This window comes from Austrofundulus limnaeus, unplaced genomic scaffold (genome assembly GCF_001266775.1).
Source record: "Austrofundulus limnaeus strain Quisiro unplaced genomic scaffold, Austrofundulus_limnaeus-1.0 Scaffold14, whole genome shotgun sequence".
Classification (NCBI taxonomy): domain Eukaryota; kingdom Metazoa; phylum Chordata; class Actinopteri; order Cyprinodontiformes; family Rivulidae; genus Austrofundulus; species Austrofundulus limnaeus.
Window position 1 is genome coordinate 2,384,734 of NW_013952416.1, and position 15,426 is coordinate 2,400,159.

General features: G+C 35.7%; 1 protein-coding gene across 1 annotated transcript in view; it reads right to left on the bottom strand.

The window, feature by feature from the left end:
* ipo11 (importin 11) overlaps positions 1 to 15,426 on the bottom strand; it is a gene marked incomplete in the record, with an annotated part of 131,874 nt that overhangs the window by 71,704 nt on the left and 44,744 nt on the right. Inside the window, 5 exon segments of the mRNA XM_014002678.1 lie at positions 3,301 to 3,414; positions 8,586 to 8,702; positions 8,792 to 8,832; positions 9,015 to 9,048; positions 15,036 to 15,162. Of these exon segments, the coding sequence (XP_013858132.1) occupies positions 3,301 to 3,414; positions 8,586 to 8,702; positions 8,792 to 8,832; positions 9,015 to 9,048; positions 15,036 to 15,162 (433 nt within the window).

Sequence of the window (15,426 nt, forward strand, 5' to 3'; positions counted from 1 at the left end):
CATCTGAGCTAAACAACCAAAGAAAATTTGAAGCTCCTATGTTTAATAGTTTTTGAGCAATAACCATTTTTGTGTGATCAGATACCCTTTTTTCCAGATAAATTTGGGCTCGGGGGTGGGGGCTGTTTGATGGGCTTGATGGATAGAGCTTRAACAGAGCTAAACAACAAAAGAAATCTGAAGCTCTTACGTTAAACAGTTWCTGAGTTATAAGCATTTTTGCATGTCCAGACACCCCCTCTTTGAAAGGAGACCCCTCCTCAAATATGGGGTCTATCGTAAAACCGTTCGCTGGCGCAGTGTAGGTCAGACTCATCTACAGTCCTGCCAAATTTCATGTGATTGGTGCAGCCGTTTTTGTGCTACGGTTGACCAAAATCACTGAAAAAAATAAGAAATAAAAAATAAACCGTACAAAAACAATATGACTCCAGCTTACGCTTCGTGTGCGGGGGTCATAATAAAGGTTGTGGAAAACTTGACTGATATTGGGACAAATGACAACAACTTAAATACAAACTAAAATGTGTGGCAGCATGAGGGCTTACAGGCTAGCACCAGGGGTGTATGAAAATATCGATACACTGAAATATTGCAATATTTCATTTCCAGATACTGTATCAATTTTCTAAAGAACTGTATCTATTTTAAATTAAAAATGTTAACTTTCATGCCAGCGGTTATTTCTTGTGTTGTATTTTGGCCTCAGATCACCTAATTGGCAGTAGTCAGTCGTTTGTCTCCTCCACTCCTAAAGAGCCCGAGTGCAATGCTAGCTCAAACGTTAGCATTAAACATTAGCACTAAATATCGATTAGCAGATTAGACCGACATCCGCTGCCTTCAAAGCTGAGGTAGAGTTGCCAACTGTCCTTTATTAGATGGGATATCCAGTATTTCAAGTCAAATTCAAGTGATACGGGATGCTCTTTCTCCTGACTGCAGCCTGCAATTAGAGCTGACAGGTTACCGCAGGCAGGTAGGAATTTGTCTAGCGCCCTGAGCTGAAGGGGGTCCCCGAGGGATTGTAATGAAGTAGCCAAATGCAACAACCATCTGAAACACTGAGTGCACTGAAATGACTGGCATACTTGTGCTCCCCCCTTAAGGTGCCCTGTAACAGAAGCAGAGTGCAGCAGCTTCATTCCATCCATTTACAGAACTTTTAATACAAGATATAGGCTATTTTAGTGCTGGGTGCCATTTTTTATAATAAATTAACATTATAAATCTAAAAGCTGCCACAAATAAATTATCAAACTATTTAATGGAACTTTTGGCCTAACCATTTAAAACATGGATGAAATAAGAAATATGAAACATAAATATGAAAAATTAAAAACATAAAAAATTATGAGTTTTTAAATATTAGAATTTTTGGAGAAAAAAATGGCAATATATCTCCTTGCTTGCTTACAATATCGCAATAAATCGCAATATCATGACCACTGTGTCATGACAGGGTATATACAGAAATTCTGAAGTTAAATTTAATACCTTTTAATACCATCCCAATGTTTTTAATACCAACACGACTTCAAGTTGAAACTGTAGCGGCAACTGCTTCAACCTATTATTAAAGTTAKTGGATACATAGTTATTTCTTTGCCTTAATGAAACACTGATCTATATACAATTAAGACAATACCTGACAATACCAGCTAAAGAACGACTGTAAAGGATTCATCAATCAACTTCTTTTAAAAAAATCTGTTTTCAATTTTTTCATGCTGAGCCGAGGGTTGCCTGTAGCTTTCAAATATCGCCTTTTAAATTTATCAAAACTGCAAAAAAAATATCCCAATTTATAAACTTTCTTGTAGCTAAAAATACTTTCAATTAAAAACTATGATTGAAAATAATAAAACCTTACTAAACAAATCAAATCAACAGAATCTACGTGAGAACTGTAAATTATGTTTCATGTGACCCTGCATTAATTTACATAAAGTCTGATCCCAAATAAACAATTTAGCTCAAATTCCCAAAACCCTTTAATACAGTGTAGGATTTAAATTAGCTCATATTTTATCTACAAACACATAAAACTGACATCTTCATAGAGAATGCCCTCCCTGAGAGTTTTGGGGGAAAACAATGAAAAAAATCTGAGACACAGCTTTAATTTACTTTTGTTTTGTTCAAACAAATAACTGTTTTGTCAGTTTGTACCAGTAAACACACACCTGTTGATTGATGTTATCTCCCGGGTCATTCTTGTAAAAGTCATCACTTTAATCTCCTCGCCTACTGCACCTGTCTGCTCCAGTCTTCTCCCCTGCTCTGCTCCAGCTAGCTTTAGCTAAAGCTAGCATCCACCGACACACGGCTCCTCTCAGGTGGTGGAGTCAGTAATCCTTCTGCTGGTTTATCTTTTCTGACTTTTAACAATCATCCAGCTTTGATATCGTCTCCTGTTCTTTTTCAGACGTGTCCTAACAAATGTTTTATTTAAAACACCGCTCCAACTTCTGCTACTAGACAAGTCCCGCCCCCACACTATTTCTGATTGGCTAATAGGCCTGTCTAAAGTTCAAGCTGCGTCTCAGATTGGGCCCAGAGAAATGTTTGTTAAATCTGTTTTCCACGCAGCAGCGCATCAGATTCCAGCATGGCGAAAGTGCGCTAGTTGTTTAAAAATTAATACCTCGTCAGATGGCGTTTATTACCTTTTAATACTTTTTAATGGCTTTAATTTGTGCTTATTTGATTTACTACCTTTTAATACTTTTTACAACCCCGTGGATACCCTGCATGATATGTATCATATCATCAAATTTTTGCCAATAAACAGCCCCAGTAGCACTGATGCCTCACAGTAAGAAGGTCTTGGGTTCAAACCCTGGATTGGGCCTGGGTAGAAAAAGGTTAATACATAATAAATAAAAAATGTCTCAAAAATGCAAAAGGACATCTAGAAACCTGCAATCTAAAATATACTCTGATTTTATGCTTTTTTTTTACTGAGTATACCAAGATAAAACAAAAATAATAAATTATTATTCAAACAAGTGTCCTGATGCATCTCAATAATCCAGGTAAAAAATCAAAAGGAAAAAAATTGTATAGGTCCTCTGGACAGGTTCTTCTTTAATGAAACGTTTCGTTAAAGAAGAATCCGTCCAGAGGACCTATACAATTTTTTTTCCTTTTGATTATTCAAACAAGTACCAAATACTTGAATTATACGTGGTTTAGTTAAAGGCTTCAAAAGTAAAGTCATGACAGCGATAGATCCACTAAACTGCACCATGTAGTACAATATAGATCTGAAATACAATGGAAGCTAAACCACTGTACCTGAACCAGGTGGATAAGTGTAGTAAGTATGGCACATCGAAGCATGTTGTGTTCCTCTGATTGTTTCCAGAGCAGAGGCAGGTATTGAACCAGGCAGCCTACATATGGTCGGATCTGCAGCAGAAACACACACACACACACACACAGTAAAGAGGAAACAATAGGCACTCATCACTGTGAAATTCAATTCAAGAGCTTCCCAGAGAGAATCTTTTAGAACAGAAATGGTGAAAGGTTTAGCCCTTTCTGAAAGACTGTGTGAATACTGCAAAGACGGAATATTAAACTATTTATGATGCACGGGATGTTAAAAAGATTTAGAAAGGCAAAATAAATCTTTCTTTGCATAATGCCAGGGAAAGGGCGTAATGTCAAAACTGAAAGACCCTCAGACAGAAACTTGATTATGAGTAAAAAAAATCATTGTCAGTAAACATTTGTTGTTGCTGCATCAATAAATGTTAGTGGGACCATTACTGTGCAAAGAACACAAACTTCGTCCTTACTTGGCCTATTACAATATAGTTTAAAAGTCACATGACTAAAGTAACCTGTACATTTGTGTAAGTGTAATTGTTAAACAATGTACACGTTTTAAAACATACGTACAGCGGGTAAAATAAGTATTGAACACGTCACCATTTTTCTCAGTAAATATATTACTAGAGGTGCTAATGACAAGAAATTTTCACCAGAAGTCGGTAACAACCCAAGTGATCCATACATACAAAGAAATCAAACCATAAATGTCCAGAAATTAAGTTATTTGTAATAATGTGGAATGGCACAGGGAAAAAGTATTGAACACATGAAGAAAGGGGGGTGTGAAAAGGCATTGAAAGCCAAGACACCAGCTGAACTCTCTCAGTAATTAGAAAGCAAGCCTGCCCCTTGTCAGTGCAAATTAATATCAGCTGGTTCAGTCCCAAATGATGGCCAGGTATCACACAAGAACCATCTGATGATGGGTAAAAYTAAAGAGCTCTCTCAAGACCTTCACAACCTTATTGTTGCAAAGCARAATGATGGCATCGGTTACAGAAGAATGTCTAAACTTCTGAAGGTTCCAGTGAGCACTTTTGGGGCCATAATTCAGAAGTGGAAAGAACATTATTTCACCATAAACCGACCACGACCAGGTGCTCCTCACAAGATTTCTGACAGAGGAGTGAAAAGAATTATCAGAAGAGTTGTCCAAGAGCCAAGGACCACTTGTGGAGAGCTTCAGAAAGACCTGGAATTAGCAGGTACGTTTGTTTCAAAGAAAACAATAAGTAATGCACTGAACCACCATGGCCTGTATGCACGCTCACCACGCAAGACTCCACTGCTGAAGAAACAGCATGTTGAAGCTCCTTTAAAGTTTGCTGCACAACATTTAAACAAGCCTGTGAAATACTGGGAGAATATAGTCTGGTCAGATGAGACCGACATTGAACTGTTTGGATGCCAGAATACACATCATGTTTGGAGGTCAAATGGCACTGCACATCAGCCCAAAAACACCATACCAACAGTGAAGTTTGGAGGTGGGAACATCATGGTTTGTAGGGGTGTAAGAAAATATCGATACACTGAAATATCGCGATATTTCATTTCCCGATACTGTATCGATATTCTAAAGCCCTGTATCGATTTTTTATTAAGGTTTAAATTGTCAACTTTCCTGCCAGCCGTTCATTTTTATGTTGTAGTTCAGCCTCTGACCACTAGTTYGCAGCAGTGAGCCAGCCATTTAGCTCCTCTACTTATTGTTGTGTTGGGTGACCATATTGTAAATTAATATTAAAAACTAAAAGCTGCAAAAAATATATTTTCAAACTATTGTCAAATTTAGTCTAATAATTGAAAACATGGATGAAATATGAAACAAATAAAATAAAATACATACAAAGCAGAACACAGCTAAATGTATCAAAAGTATGTCTATGTAATAGAATTTTCTGAGACCATGAATTTTGGTTTTTCATTTTTTTTCCCCCTGTAAGAAGTTTTTATTTAATAGAATTTTTGGACAAAAAAAATCACAATATATCGCGATATGTCGCCTTGCTTATAGTATCTCAATATATCGGGATATATCGTATCGTGACCCCTCTATCATGATATGTATCGTATCGCCAAATTCTTGCCAATACACAGCCCTAATGGTTTGGGGCTGTTTTTCAGCATATGGTACTGGCAAACTTCAAATAATTGAAGGAAGGATGAATGAAAAATGTATAGAGGCATTATTGATAAAAATCTGCTTCCATCTACCAGGATTATGAAGATGAAACGTGGCTGGACATTTCAGCAAGACAATGAGCCCAAACACAAAGTCAAGGAAACTCTCAGTTGGTTTCAGAGAAAGAAACTAAAGCTGTTGGAATGGCCCAGCCAATCACCTGACCTGAATCCAAKAGAAAATCTATGGAAAGAACTAAAGATCAGAGTTCATAGAAGAGGTCCACGAAAACTTCAAGATTTGAAGACAGTTTGTGTGGAAGAATGGGCCAAAATCACACCTGAGCAATGCATGCCACTAGTTTCTCCATACAGGAGGCATCTTGAAGCTGTCATTGACAACAAAGGCTTTTGTACAAAGTATTAGATAAATTTCAGTAAGCGTGTTCAATACTTTTTCCCTGTGCCAATCCACATTATTACAAATAACTTCATTTCTGGACATTTATGGTTTGACTTCTTTGTATGTATGGATCATTTGGGTTGTTATTGACATCTGGTGAAAATTTCATGTCATTAGCACCTCTAGTAATATATTTACTGAGAAAAATGTTGACGTGTTCAATCCTTATTTTACCCGCTGTATACCTTTTGGTACATATTACAGCAGCTCAGATCTATAGTGACATAATTTAGACATTAAACTGAGCAATTTTATCACTGTTGTAAATTACTTTCATCTTATCAGTGAAATTTTCAACAGACGCTCTGAATTGTTCAGCAGTTTATTGTCACATATATAGCAAGTTCATAAAACTGGTCTTATAACATKCCAAGTTCTCACACCGTGATATTAAACACAGACATGATAAAGAATCTTAATTTTTTTGGCATTCACTTCCATTACAAAATGACTGTTTCAGCAACGATTGTGTTGTTGTATTAGATACAAATTAGCCTGTTCTTATTAACATTTCAGAACCGTTCCACACCAAGCCATCAGTCAACATTGACATTAGGTTATGCAGTGCAAGTTATTAATCTGTGTGGTCACCAAAATGAATGAACTCTAAACAATGTGATTTTAACTGACATTTCTATGCATAAAAATGTTTAATCAAGCGTTAGTTTACAAAACAATCCTTACAAAGTGTTGTTGTTTAAATGCATCTAAAATGTAAATTATGTAATTAAATTATGTACTTAATTTGAATTCTGATGGACAGTGACCACAAATATAATAAAAATATATATATTTTGCAAAGCAGGTGGAAACTGATGGCATTTTTTTTGATTTACCGTTTGATGATGATCTGGCTGATACTATGCCATCCCAGTTTGTTCATTCAAGACAGTTTTGCAACATTTAAAACAAAAATCATGCTTTCAGTAGTATCCTCTTCTTTCTGCTGACCGTCACAGATCACTTCAGATGATCATGTTTCTATCTCCTCCTGTCTACCTCTGTCATGCCATGCATGTCCCTTTTCCCCACCACATCCATTAATCTCCTCTTTGCCCTTCTCATCCTTTTTACCTGGCAGCTCAATCTTCAGCATTCGTCTCTCACATATAGAGACTACCTTTTTTTGCCATACGTTCAAACCAACTCAATTTCTACTTTCTTACTTTGGACCAAAAAAGCCCAGCCTGAGCAGTTTCACTCATTGGTACTCCAGTCTAGTTGTAGTACTCTGAAAGCAGAACTCGTAGCTTCAACCCTGCAACACTGCCTTTTTGTCACAGCTTCCATTTCCACACTTCTAAGCAAAGCTGACTACTTTACTGTTTCGTAATACACTGAAGAGATGTTTAGATATTGACTGGCTTTGATACTTTTAACAACAATAAATGTGCACCATAAAATGAGGCTCCGTTAATAGTATTTTAAATCAAATTCCTTTACATGTAAGCAATAGAAATGTCTGGTAGCTACACACCAAATGGGTGCCATCCTTCATTTTCATGGGAATTACAAATTTAAGGCAAAGGGCAAATGTAGGTGTAACTACTGTGCTTAAAGCCAACTTAAGAAATTTGTTTACAGCATCAAATTAATGATTTCAATACATGTTCTGCCTTTTTTTTCCCCTTTCGAGGTTGTGTGGCCATGCTGCAGACCACACACTGGGATTTTTTTTCTTGCTCCATTACACCTTCAAACAGGGCAGGTTATGAGCTGAGGAACGGTAAAAACAGAAACACGACATGCAGCCCTGAGGACGGAGATAAAAAGTAAGAAAAACAGACACACTAACCAGCCTAGGGTGGCATTTATGAGACTGACAGCAGAAAAGGAGCTAAATCTCATATCTGTCATCGTGTTCATTTCAACTCGAGCTGCACTTGTGGTTTCGTTGGCTAGGTTTTTATTTTTCCAACTGCTGCCACTCTGTGGGTTTAAAATCCCTTGTGAGAGAAACTAGAATATTAATGGGAGCTCTACTGTCTCTAAAAGTTTAGTCAGGGGCAGATGACTGGTTAAGACTTAACCAAACTGACATTCCACTAGAAAGAAAGCAAATTCTGTAGCAGCTTTAAGTCGAGGTATTTTCAATGCAATGGTGCCTAAAATGCATAAGAAATAAAAAGCACGAGGGGGTTGAGAGGAAGGTCATTGTTTTTAGATTGACATTTAAATGGATTAAAGTGACTTAATGGATAATCCAAAAGAAAAAWTTTTTTTACAAAAGCACTGCAGAGAAAGTGGTGCCCTAATGGTAAAGGAGAGCAYACACCAGAACAAGTGCTGCCTGAGGCTTTGAGATTTGGGAAGAATTAAACTGAGTCACATTCTGCATAACAATTAAAGCATATTCATGTCTGCTTATCGGTGCAGTCATCTTGTTTTATGTTTGTGGTCAGGGAAAGTACAAAGTGACAAATGTTGTTGCTGTTTTTTTTAACTAAATTTGACATGCTCTTTTCAAAGTTCAGATCAAAACCTTCAAAAGGTGCTTTTTATTTATCCCAAAGCAGCAGAAGTTATCCCCAGCATAAAAGCTTCATTTCACAGTAAGGTTTGCCTCTCCTTCACTGTCCAAGCTCTAACTGAAACTATGAAAAACACTTAGGTGTTACGTGACCCATGTTCCCAGCAGCTTAGTTTGATAACTCACCTGGATGTTTACTCTCTCAATGACGCAGGAAATGACATGAAGAACCTGCATTTTAGTGTCACATTCTGTCACCTGCTGCAACAGCTGAAACAGAAGTCCAAAGATGGACTCCAAGTACTAAAAAAACGGAAAATAGACAACATTCAGGTCACTTAAAATATGTGATAAAAGATAATTTAAAAAAACTGTTCAAAAGTTATACTTACTGGAAGGAATTGTTCTGTCCGGAACTCAAAATCATCAACAGGTGATTATGAGTTAAGAAATAAGCCAAATTCTTTAGGATAAATCCAAACACAAATCTCAAATTGTTCAATTGCCTTGTCAACAATGCAGAGAGTGTTCAAGAACAAATAAAATCAAAATGATCAATTTGTTTGATGCAGAAGTTCAGATTGATCCGAAGCAGTCACAGAATTGGAAGGATATTCAGTTTGAGTGTTGTAGCAGTTTCAATTCGCACCTGTGGAGGAGGAGAGAAAAAAATGTCTGAACAAAAACACAAAATTAAGCTGTCATTCTTTTATTTATTTCTTTTTCAGAAAGCTGCACAGAAAATTAATTTATAAAGCTAGTACTGTGAGTTTGTGGTGACCTAAAATAAAAAGACTGAATATTACAATTGTAGGACCAATAAAACTAAAGAAGCCGCAGAAATGTAACCAACACATTTCCGCAAAATATAATTCTACTTCACCAAACTTGTTAAAAGACCTTTGGCCTGTTTTAAAATAGGTTCTAAAACCTAAGTTTTGTTTGAAAACAGCCTTTTAAATAATTGAAAGTCTTCTGAAAAACTTCACATAGCTGCCACTGTCAATTTTGTACCTTTTATTCTCAACCTTTGAAGAATAAGAAAAGAAATTTAGAGAAAAACTTGAAAAAAACTACATTAGATCAGTGGATAAGATTGACTTGTCATGTAAGTATCAGCCAATTGCCAATTTCTGAAAATTAAGGAAATCAGTGCAGATTTGTCAATGCACCCTTATTGCAGGTCACCTATTTTACTCCTGCATTATTCAAAATCTAAGAAAAAAAAATAAAACAAACAGCCAAGTTTTGAAAGAAAGATATATTCATGTATTGTCTGGTCCTAATAGGCCAAATAACAACTTCAGAAAAATCAAAACAACCAGCCATAACAATTACTAAAGCCATGCAAAGCTAAACACATTCTTTAACAGAAAGCCACATCCTGACATTTATATAACAACAGTATAATCTAGCAGTGTCAGAGCAATGGGGGTGGATATTTTCACCAGGGACAGCAATCAGATGGGTGGAAGAAGAGATTAAAAAACGTAAATGAGTTCAGAAAAAGGTGAGGAGCTGAGAACTCAATTACTGCTGATTCTTTCAAGCACAAAATTTATGCATCTCAATGGTGTATTGGTGAGAGTGATTTCTATGAATGTGGAAGCAGTGATGGAGATAAATGTTATCACATACAATTTATATAAAGAAAAACTATGCAGGCTTTGTATTGTAATTTTACTCCTATCATAATTGATGTATAAACAACCAGTGAATTAAAGAACAAATGCCATGGATCAAAACTAGATGCCATCTGTTTGTAAATTATTCATACGGTCATTCAGCAACCAGAGCAACCTGTCGCCTGCTTTAATCAGTTCCACTTCACACAATACAAGATTTTGTTTTGACGCATAACAAATCTTCTACTTTTAGGTTTACTCTAAAGAGTTTCTCCATGCAAATTTTGGTCTTGTGTATTATTTTACATTTTTAAGCTAAGTAAAATCTTATATTGGGTTTTATAGTCAAACCCTTTTGTGGGTGAAGAAACCCTTTTTGGTAAGAACATTGCTTTTTTTTTTTTTTACATTTTTATCACCCTGAAGTCCCTGGACACATTCCCATTGGTGAGCTCTCCTGGGATCATCATTTGTTTCTAATCTTTTATCAACCACGTACCATCGCTCTTTGTGCTATTGGCAGCAGGCCAGAGCAGTTGGTCCTGGCAGCTAGAGATGTCTTTCCCTCAGTCCTGATGAAAATGATAGTCCTCTTCTCTGAGCCAAGGCATTTGAAATGACTAATCCCTGTGCAGATGGTACCTGTTATGGTCATCTAAAACTTGGAGTTCATCTAATAGTACTGCACTAATGTTTTTTCCTGAAAAAAAAAAAAAAAACAGAATACTCCAAGGGTTTCTGCTGCAGGCAGGGAAAAGATACTAATTTATGGGAGATCCCATTATATGTTTAAATTGATTTATTTCCTCTGTTTTCTTCACTTTTATATGTATAAATGTGCACTAATAAATTAAAGTTAAAAGTTTGTTTAGAAGACACTATTTTAGTTCTTAGCTTGTTTTAAACCACTTACCTATTTAACTTTAGTTTGTCTTGGGACAGTTTAGGGGAACTTGGCTACAGCATTAATTTGGTTTCAGCTCCTGTGTGTTTGGTCTGTCCTTAGACAAGGATTCCAAATTATGTAGTGGAAGCACTAATGTTATCACTTGAAAGTTGGATAGCAAGCAAATTAGGTAACTTTTTTATACTTTATACTATACTTATATCAATACTGGAAAAGCCATTTCTCTTTCAGAAGATTACTTATATTTTTTTATTCTGACAAAAGCCTGTTAGTTTGGTCTAAATTCAAACTGATAAACATAAAACACAATAGGATATGTACAATTTCAAAGTATATAGACAAAAATAAAAACTGACTTTTAGAGATTTTCCAAACATTAGGACATACTATTGATGATTTATGGTCAGTAATGCTGCATGCATGTTAAATACAAATGCAAAAAATTTTTTAATTCAATAAGCCTTTCACCACTCTAACTGGAAAAGGGTTATTACAAAACATATTACAAGTCCATTTTGCATTATGAGCTTCTCTGTAATGAGAGCCTCCAAATGTAGGATAGATGGAATAAGAAGTGCAAAACATTTTGCTTTAATGCTAAATTCAGTCCTTATTGTCTAGTTTTAGTTTTAAATATCAGTAATGATCAGCAGTTTATTGCAAGTGTCTATCAGAATGCTAAACCTACTGAAAACAACAAATAAAAACTTTAGGAATAAAAGACATGTCAAATCCCTTAAAATCTTTCTGCAGTCAACGGAAATAAATTCAGCAAAACTGGGATAAACTTGTAGCACAGGCTGATGTCATCAAGGTTGGCTTAACAAATTTAGAAACTCAATTGGTCTGAAAATGAAGGAGTTTAACATTGACACCAAGATTGTTTTAGCCTTTACTCAGAATGCATAGCATGAGCTTCATTTGCAGCTGTAAGACAGGATAATTCTTTGAAAGAAAACAGGAGCAGAAAGGAGGCACAATGAAAGCAACAGGAGTCTGTGACTAATGATTCACCTCATTAATGCCACTGATTGATGGGAATAAACAATGCACACGTCTTAGTATTGTAGACTACAGGATGTGTTCAAGTATCAAAGAGTTTTGTACTTGTACATATTTGCTCTTCTCAAAGACATAACCACTGCAAATACATCATCATTTCAGACAACAAAACGTAATAAACTGTCAACTTTAAATTAAACACTTTTTATGCAAGTTATGGTTTTTAAATTGTAATGCCAGCCAAAGTTWGGGGGAACACTTGGAGAAAACAGAACAGCTATAATTACTAGAAACATAGTTATCTAAATCCATCCTCAGCACTGTCTGCTTAGGAAAATTCTGGCCCTAAAGCTAATTTTATGGATGACTTCTGGCCAACATTTATAACAAATTGTATTTCGGAGGTACATTTCATAATGCTGTAGAAAACCTTAAATTAAAAAAGAAACATCCACATACAGCTAGAATGAAGCCAACCACGGCTGAAACTTTTATGAATATAAGTTAAAAAAATAATCAAAAATTAAAGTCCATTTTAATGAAACTACAGCCAGAACATATTTATATCTGCCATTTATTTCTTAAAAAACACAGTAAAGTTGGACAGGGACTAAGATAAAATCATATAAAATTAAACCTGAACAACATTTTACTAACTTTGACAAATTTAATGCACAATCCAAGTTATTGCAGGTGGGACTTTGAAGACTTGCTTTCCTTTCAAGAAACATTGACCACTGTAAACCYACATTTATTAACTAGACTGACTGATGAACAGTAGGTTTCTGTTTAGCAACATTAAAAGTTCATGATCAATAATTCATTATGGCAAATGAATAAAAATGGACCAAGCAATATTGATCAAGGAACTGGATCAAGGATTGGAGAGCTGGTCGGTGATGTAAAGGTAAGCTTGTGTGAAGAAAAACCCACTGAAACTCTAAAAACCATAATTACCCTCATAAACCTTGTAGTAATTTCCAATTTATAGCATGAGTAACCTCTTTATTCATTTACCTTCACTGGAGGATTAAATGGTGGTAAATGAAGCKTCTAGTAATTGAATATCTCTGGTCACATTTAAATATGACCAATACTTCATAAAAATWAAAAATAAACCTAAACTGGAGAAGTAAACTCAWACACAAGTGGAAAACTCTGTGGTCATTTTAGCTACCTGGCATCCTTTTCATATAACTGGTACCTGTATTAGAGGAGTCTAATGCAATGTACTATTGATTGTGAACATAAAACTAGGGTGTTTTATGCCCTTTTGARCATTCAAGCAAAACAGAGGCAGCTGAATGACACATTGATGTGTTTAAGCCCAGCGAACCGGTGTTGCAAAATCATCTGAGTGYCAAAAGTGTCAATAACAAAAGCAGTGGGCAGCTTTTGCCATCTCCAACTTCTTATATTCATTTCAGTTTGCCTGCATGCCTTTCCTCGCTGCTGTCTGAGAGGAATATTAGCAAGAAAACTTTCCATTCCAGCTTTGTGTTTTAACACGACTGCGATGCACAACATGAGGGCATCAAAAATACTGTGTGACAGAGCTTTACGCTCATACTAACTAAAGTGTGCAAACTGGAGGATTCATTTCATGTGTGTTAATGGAGTCATGAAATTAGCTGAGCGTCAAAATGATACTTTATTATGTATTGCTTAATTAAACCTATATAATTAGTTTGGTGTTAGCATGAGAAAAGCCTTAAACGTGTTACTATCCTAATTATGTTGTGATCTGAGCTACAGGGCAATGTAACCTAACCCTRAGAGGGAGAATTTTCCTAATAAGAGAAAATTTCCTTTCACAATCAACTCATAAAGAGATTTATATACACAACAACAGTGGTAGGGTTTGTCTTATCCCTACCTTTTCACCAGCATTCATGAAATTTTGACAGGCTGTCTTGTCATCTCGCCAACATACAAACATGTTGTCAACATGCACTGTACTTGGACCTCAAATACGAATAAAAATTTAATGAATGTTTCACCTCTTCGTACAGTTACATGAAATTCTGCCTGGCAGTTTGTGCGTCATCTTAGTGCCATGAACAGAAATCACTGTCAACATGTACCCCCCTTTATCTCTTGCCTTGGCAGAGAATTTGCAGTATAATCACATTATAGTGCATGTGCTTAGCGCATGAAATGCAAATAAACACACATCTGAAAACACTTCTCTTTAAGACAACATATGAAGGAAGACATACTGATAAAAACAGAGTCTGAGTTCAAAGAGAGTCATGTTTTATGATTTCTTTGAATTGAACTCCTTCAAATGAAATTCTCCACATTTTTTCATAAAAACTCATTTTAAAACCAAAACCCAAGGAATCCAGAGATTGCTCATGAAAATTCTGTCACAGTGAAATATAATTTAAGTGAAGAATGACTTTGGAATAATAACAGCCACGTTGCCCAAACTAGATATCGGATCAGGCGCAGCTGACGGTAATGAGTAAAGAGAAGAAATTGTTTTATATTGAAAATATTTTTAGTTACTTTTGTAACCATTATAAAACTTTTTAAAAAGTTAAAAATGGTTAGTTGATAAATAAGGTGACAAATCTGTCACAGTTCTAATTTAGCTTTGTATCTAGAAAGCTGGCAACATAAGCAGAAAACAGTAACAACACTCCTCTCTGCCTAAGGATGCAACAATAATTGGAAGAAGACAACAAACTTTTTAAAATCTGGATGGTTTTTAAGCATTGTTGTCTGACCCAGTCAAAATAGTGTGAAGCCCACAACCATTTGTATCTGCTAACGAGGGCTAAAAAAAGTTCAGGCTTTGGCTAAAGGCTCCAAACTTGCATGTTCCATTTAAATAAAGAAAAGTTGTTTGTGTATTTTGTTGCTGAACAACTAACAGACCAACAACCTTATTGTGAAAAGCTCTAAAGAAATTAGTTAGCAGTTTATGGGGTTCTGTTCATGTTTACAATAAACTAAAAATCCACATATGATGTCAGGCAAAGGAGAAGCGGCACAGCAGCAKAAAAAGAATTTAGCGTAGTTATCACTTTCTTGCAACGTGAGGTGTTACAAATATATTTTAGGCACAGCAAGCTTGACTGTGTGCAGCTGACTTACCACCAGGTCAGGATCCTGCATGAGGCTCAGGATCACCTCGTACAGTAAAGGTCGAAGGTCAGATTTGAACTTGACAGAGATCCATTGCCCTATTAACCAGATGACTCGTCTTCGTATCAACTTGTACCTGAAGAGAAAAAAAAAGTTTGGATTAAAAAAAGTTTGGTTCAGTTAAAAATAGCTTATTATTACATCTTTTTGTAAGTGAGTTAAAAATAGCTTATTATTACATCTTTTTGTAAGTGATATTTGCTGGAGAAACTTTAATGTAGCTGCATTCTAAAAGAAATGGCAAATTTCCTCTGTTAAACATAATGTAGAGCCATCATTGAAAACGAACATCYCTGTTTTATTCTGAGCATTACTAAAAAATAAAATAAAAAAACAGTAA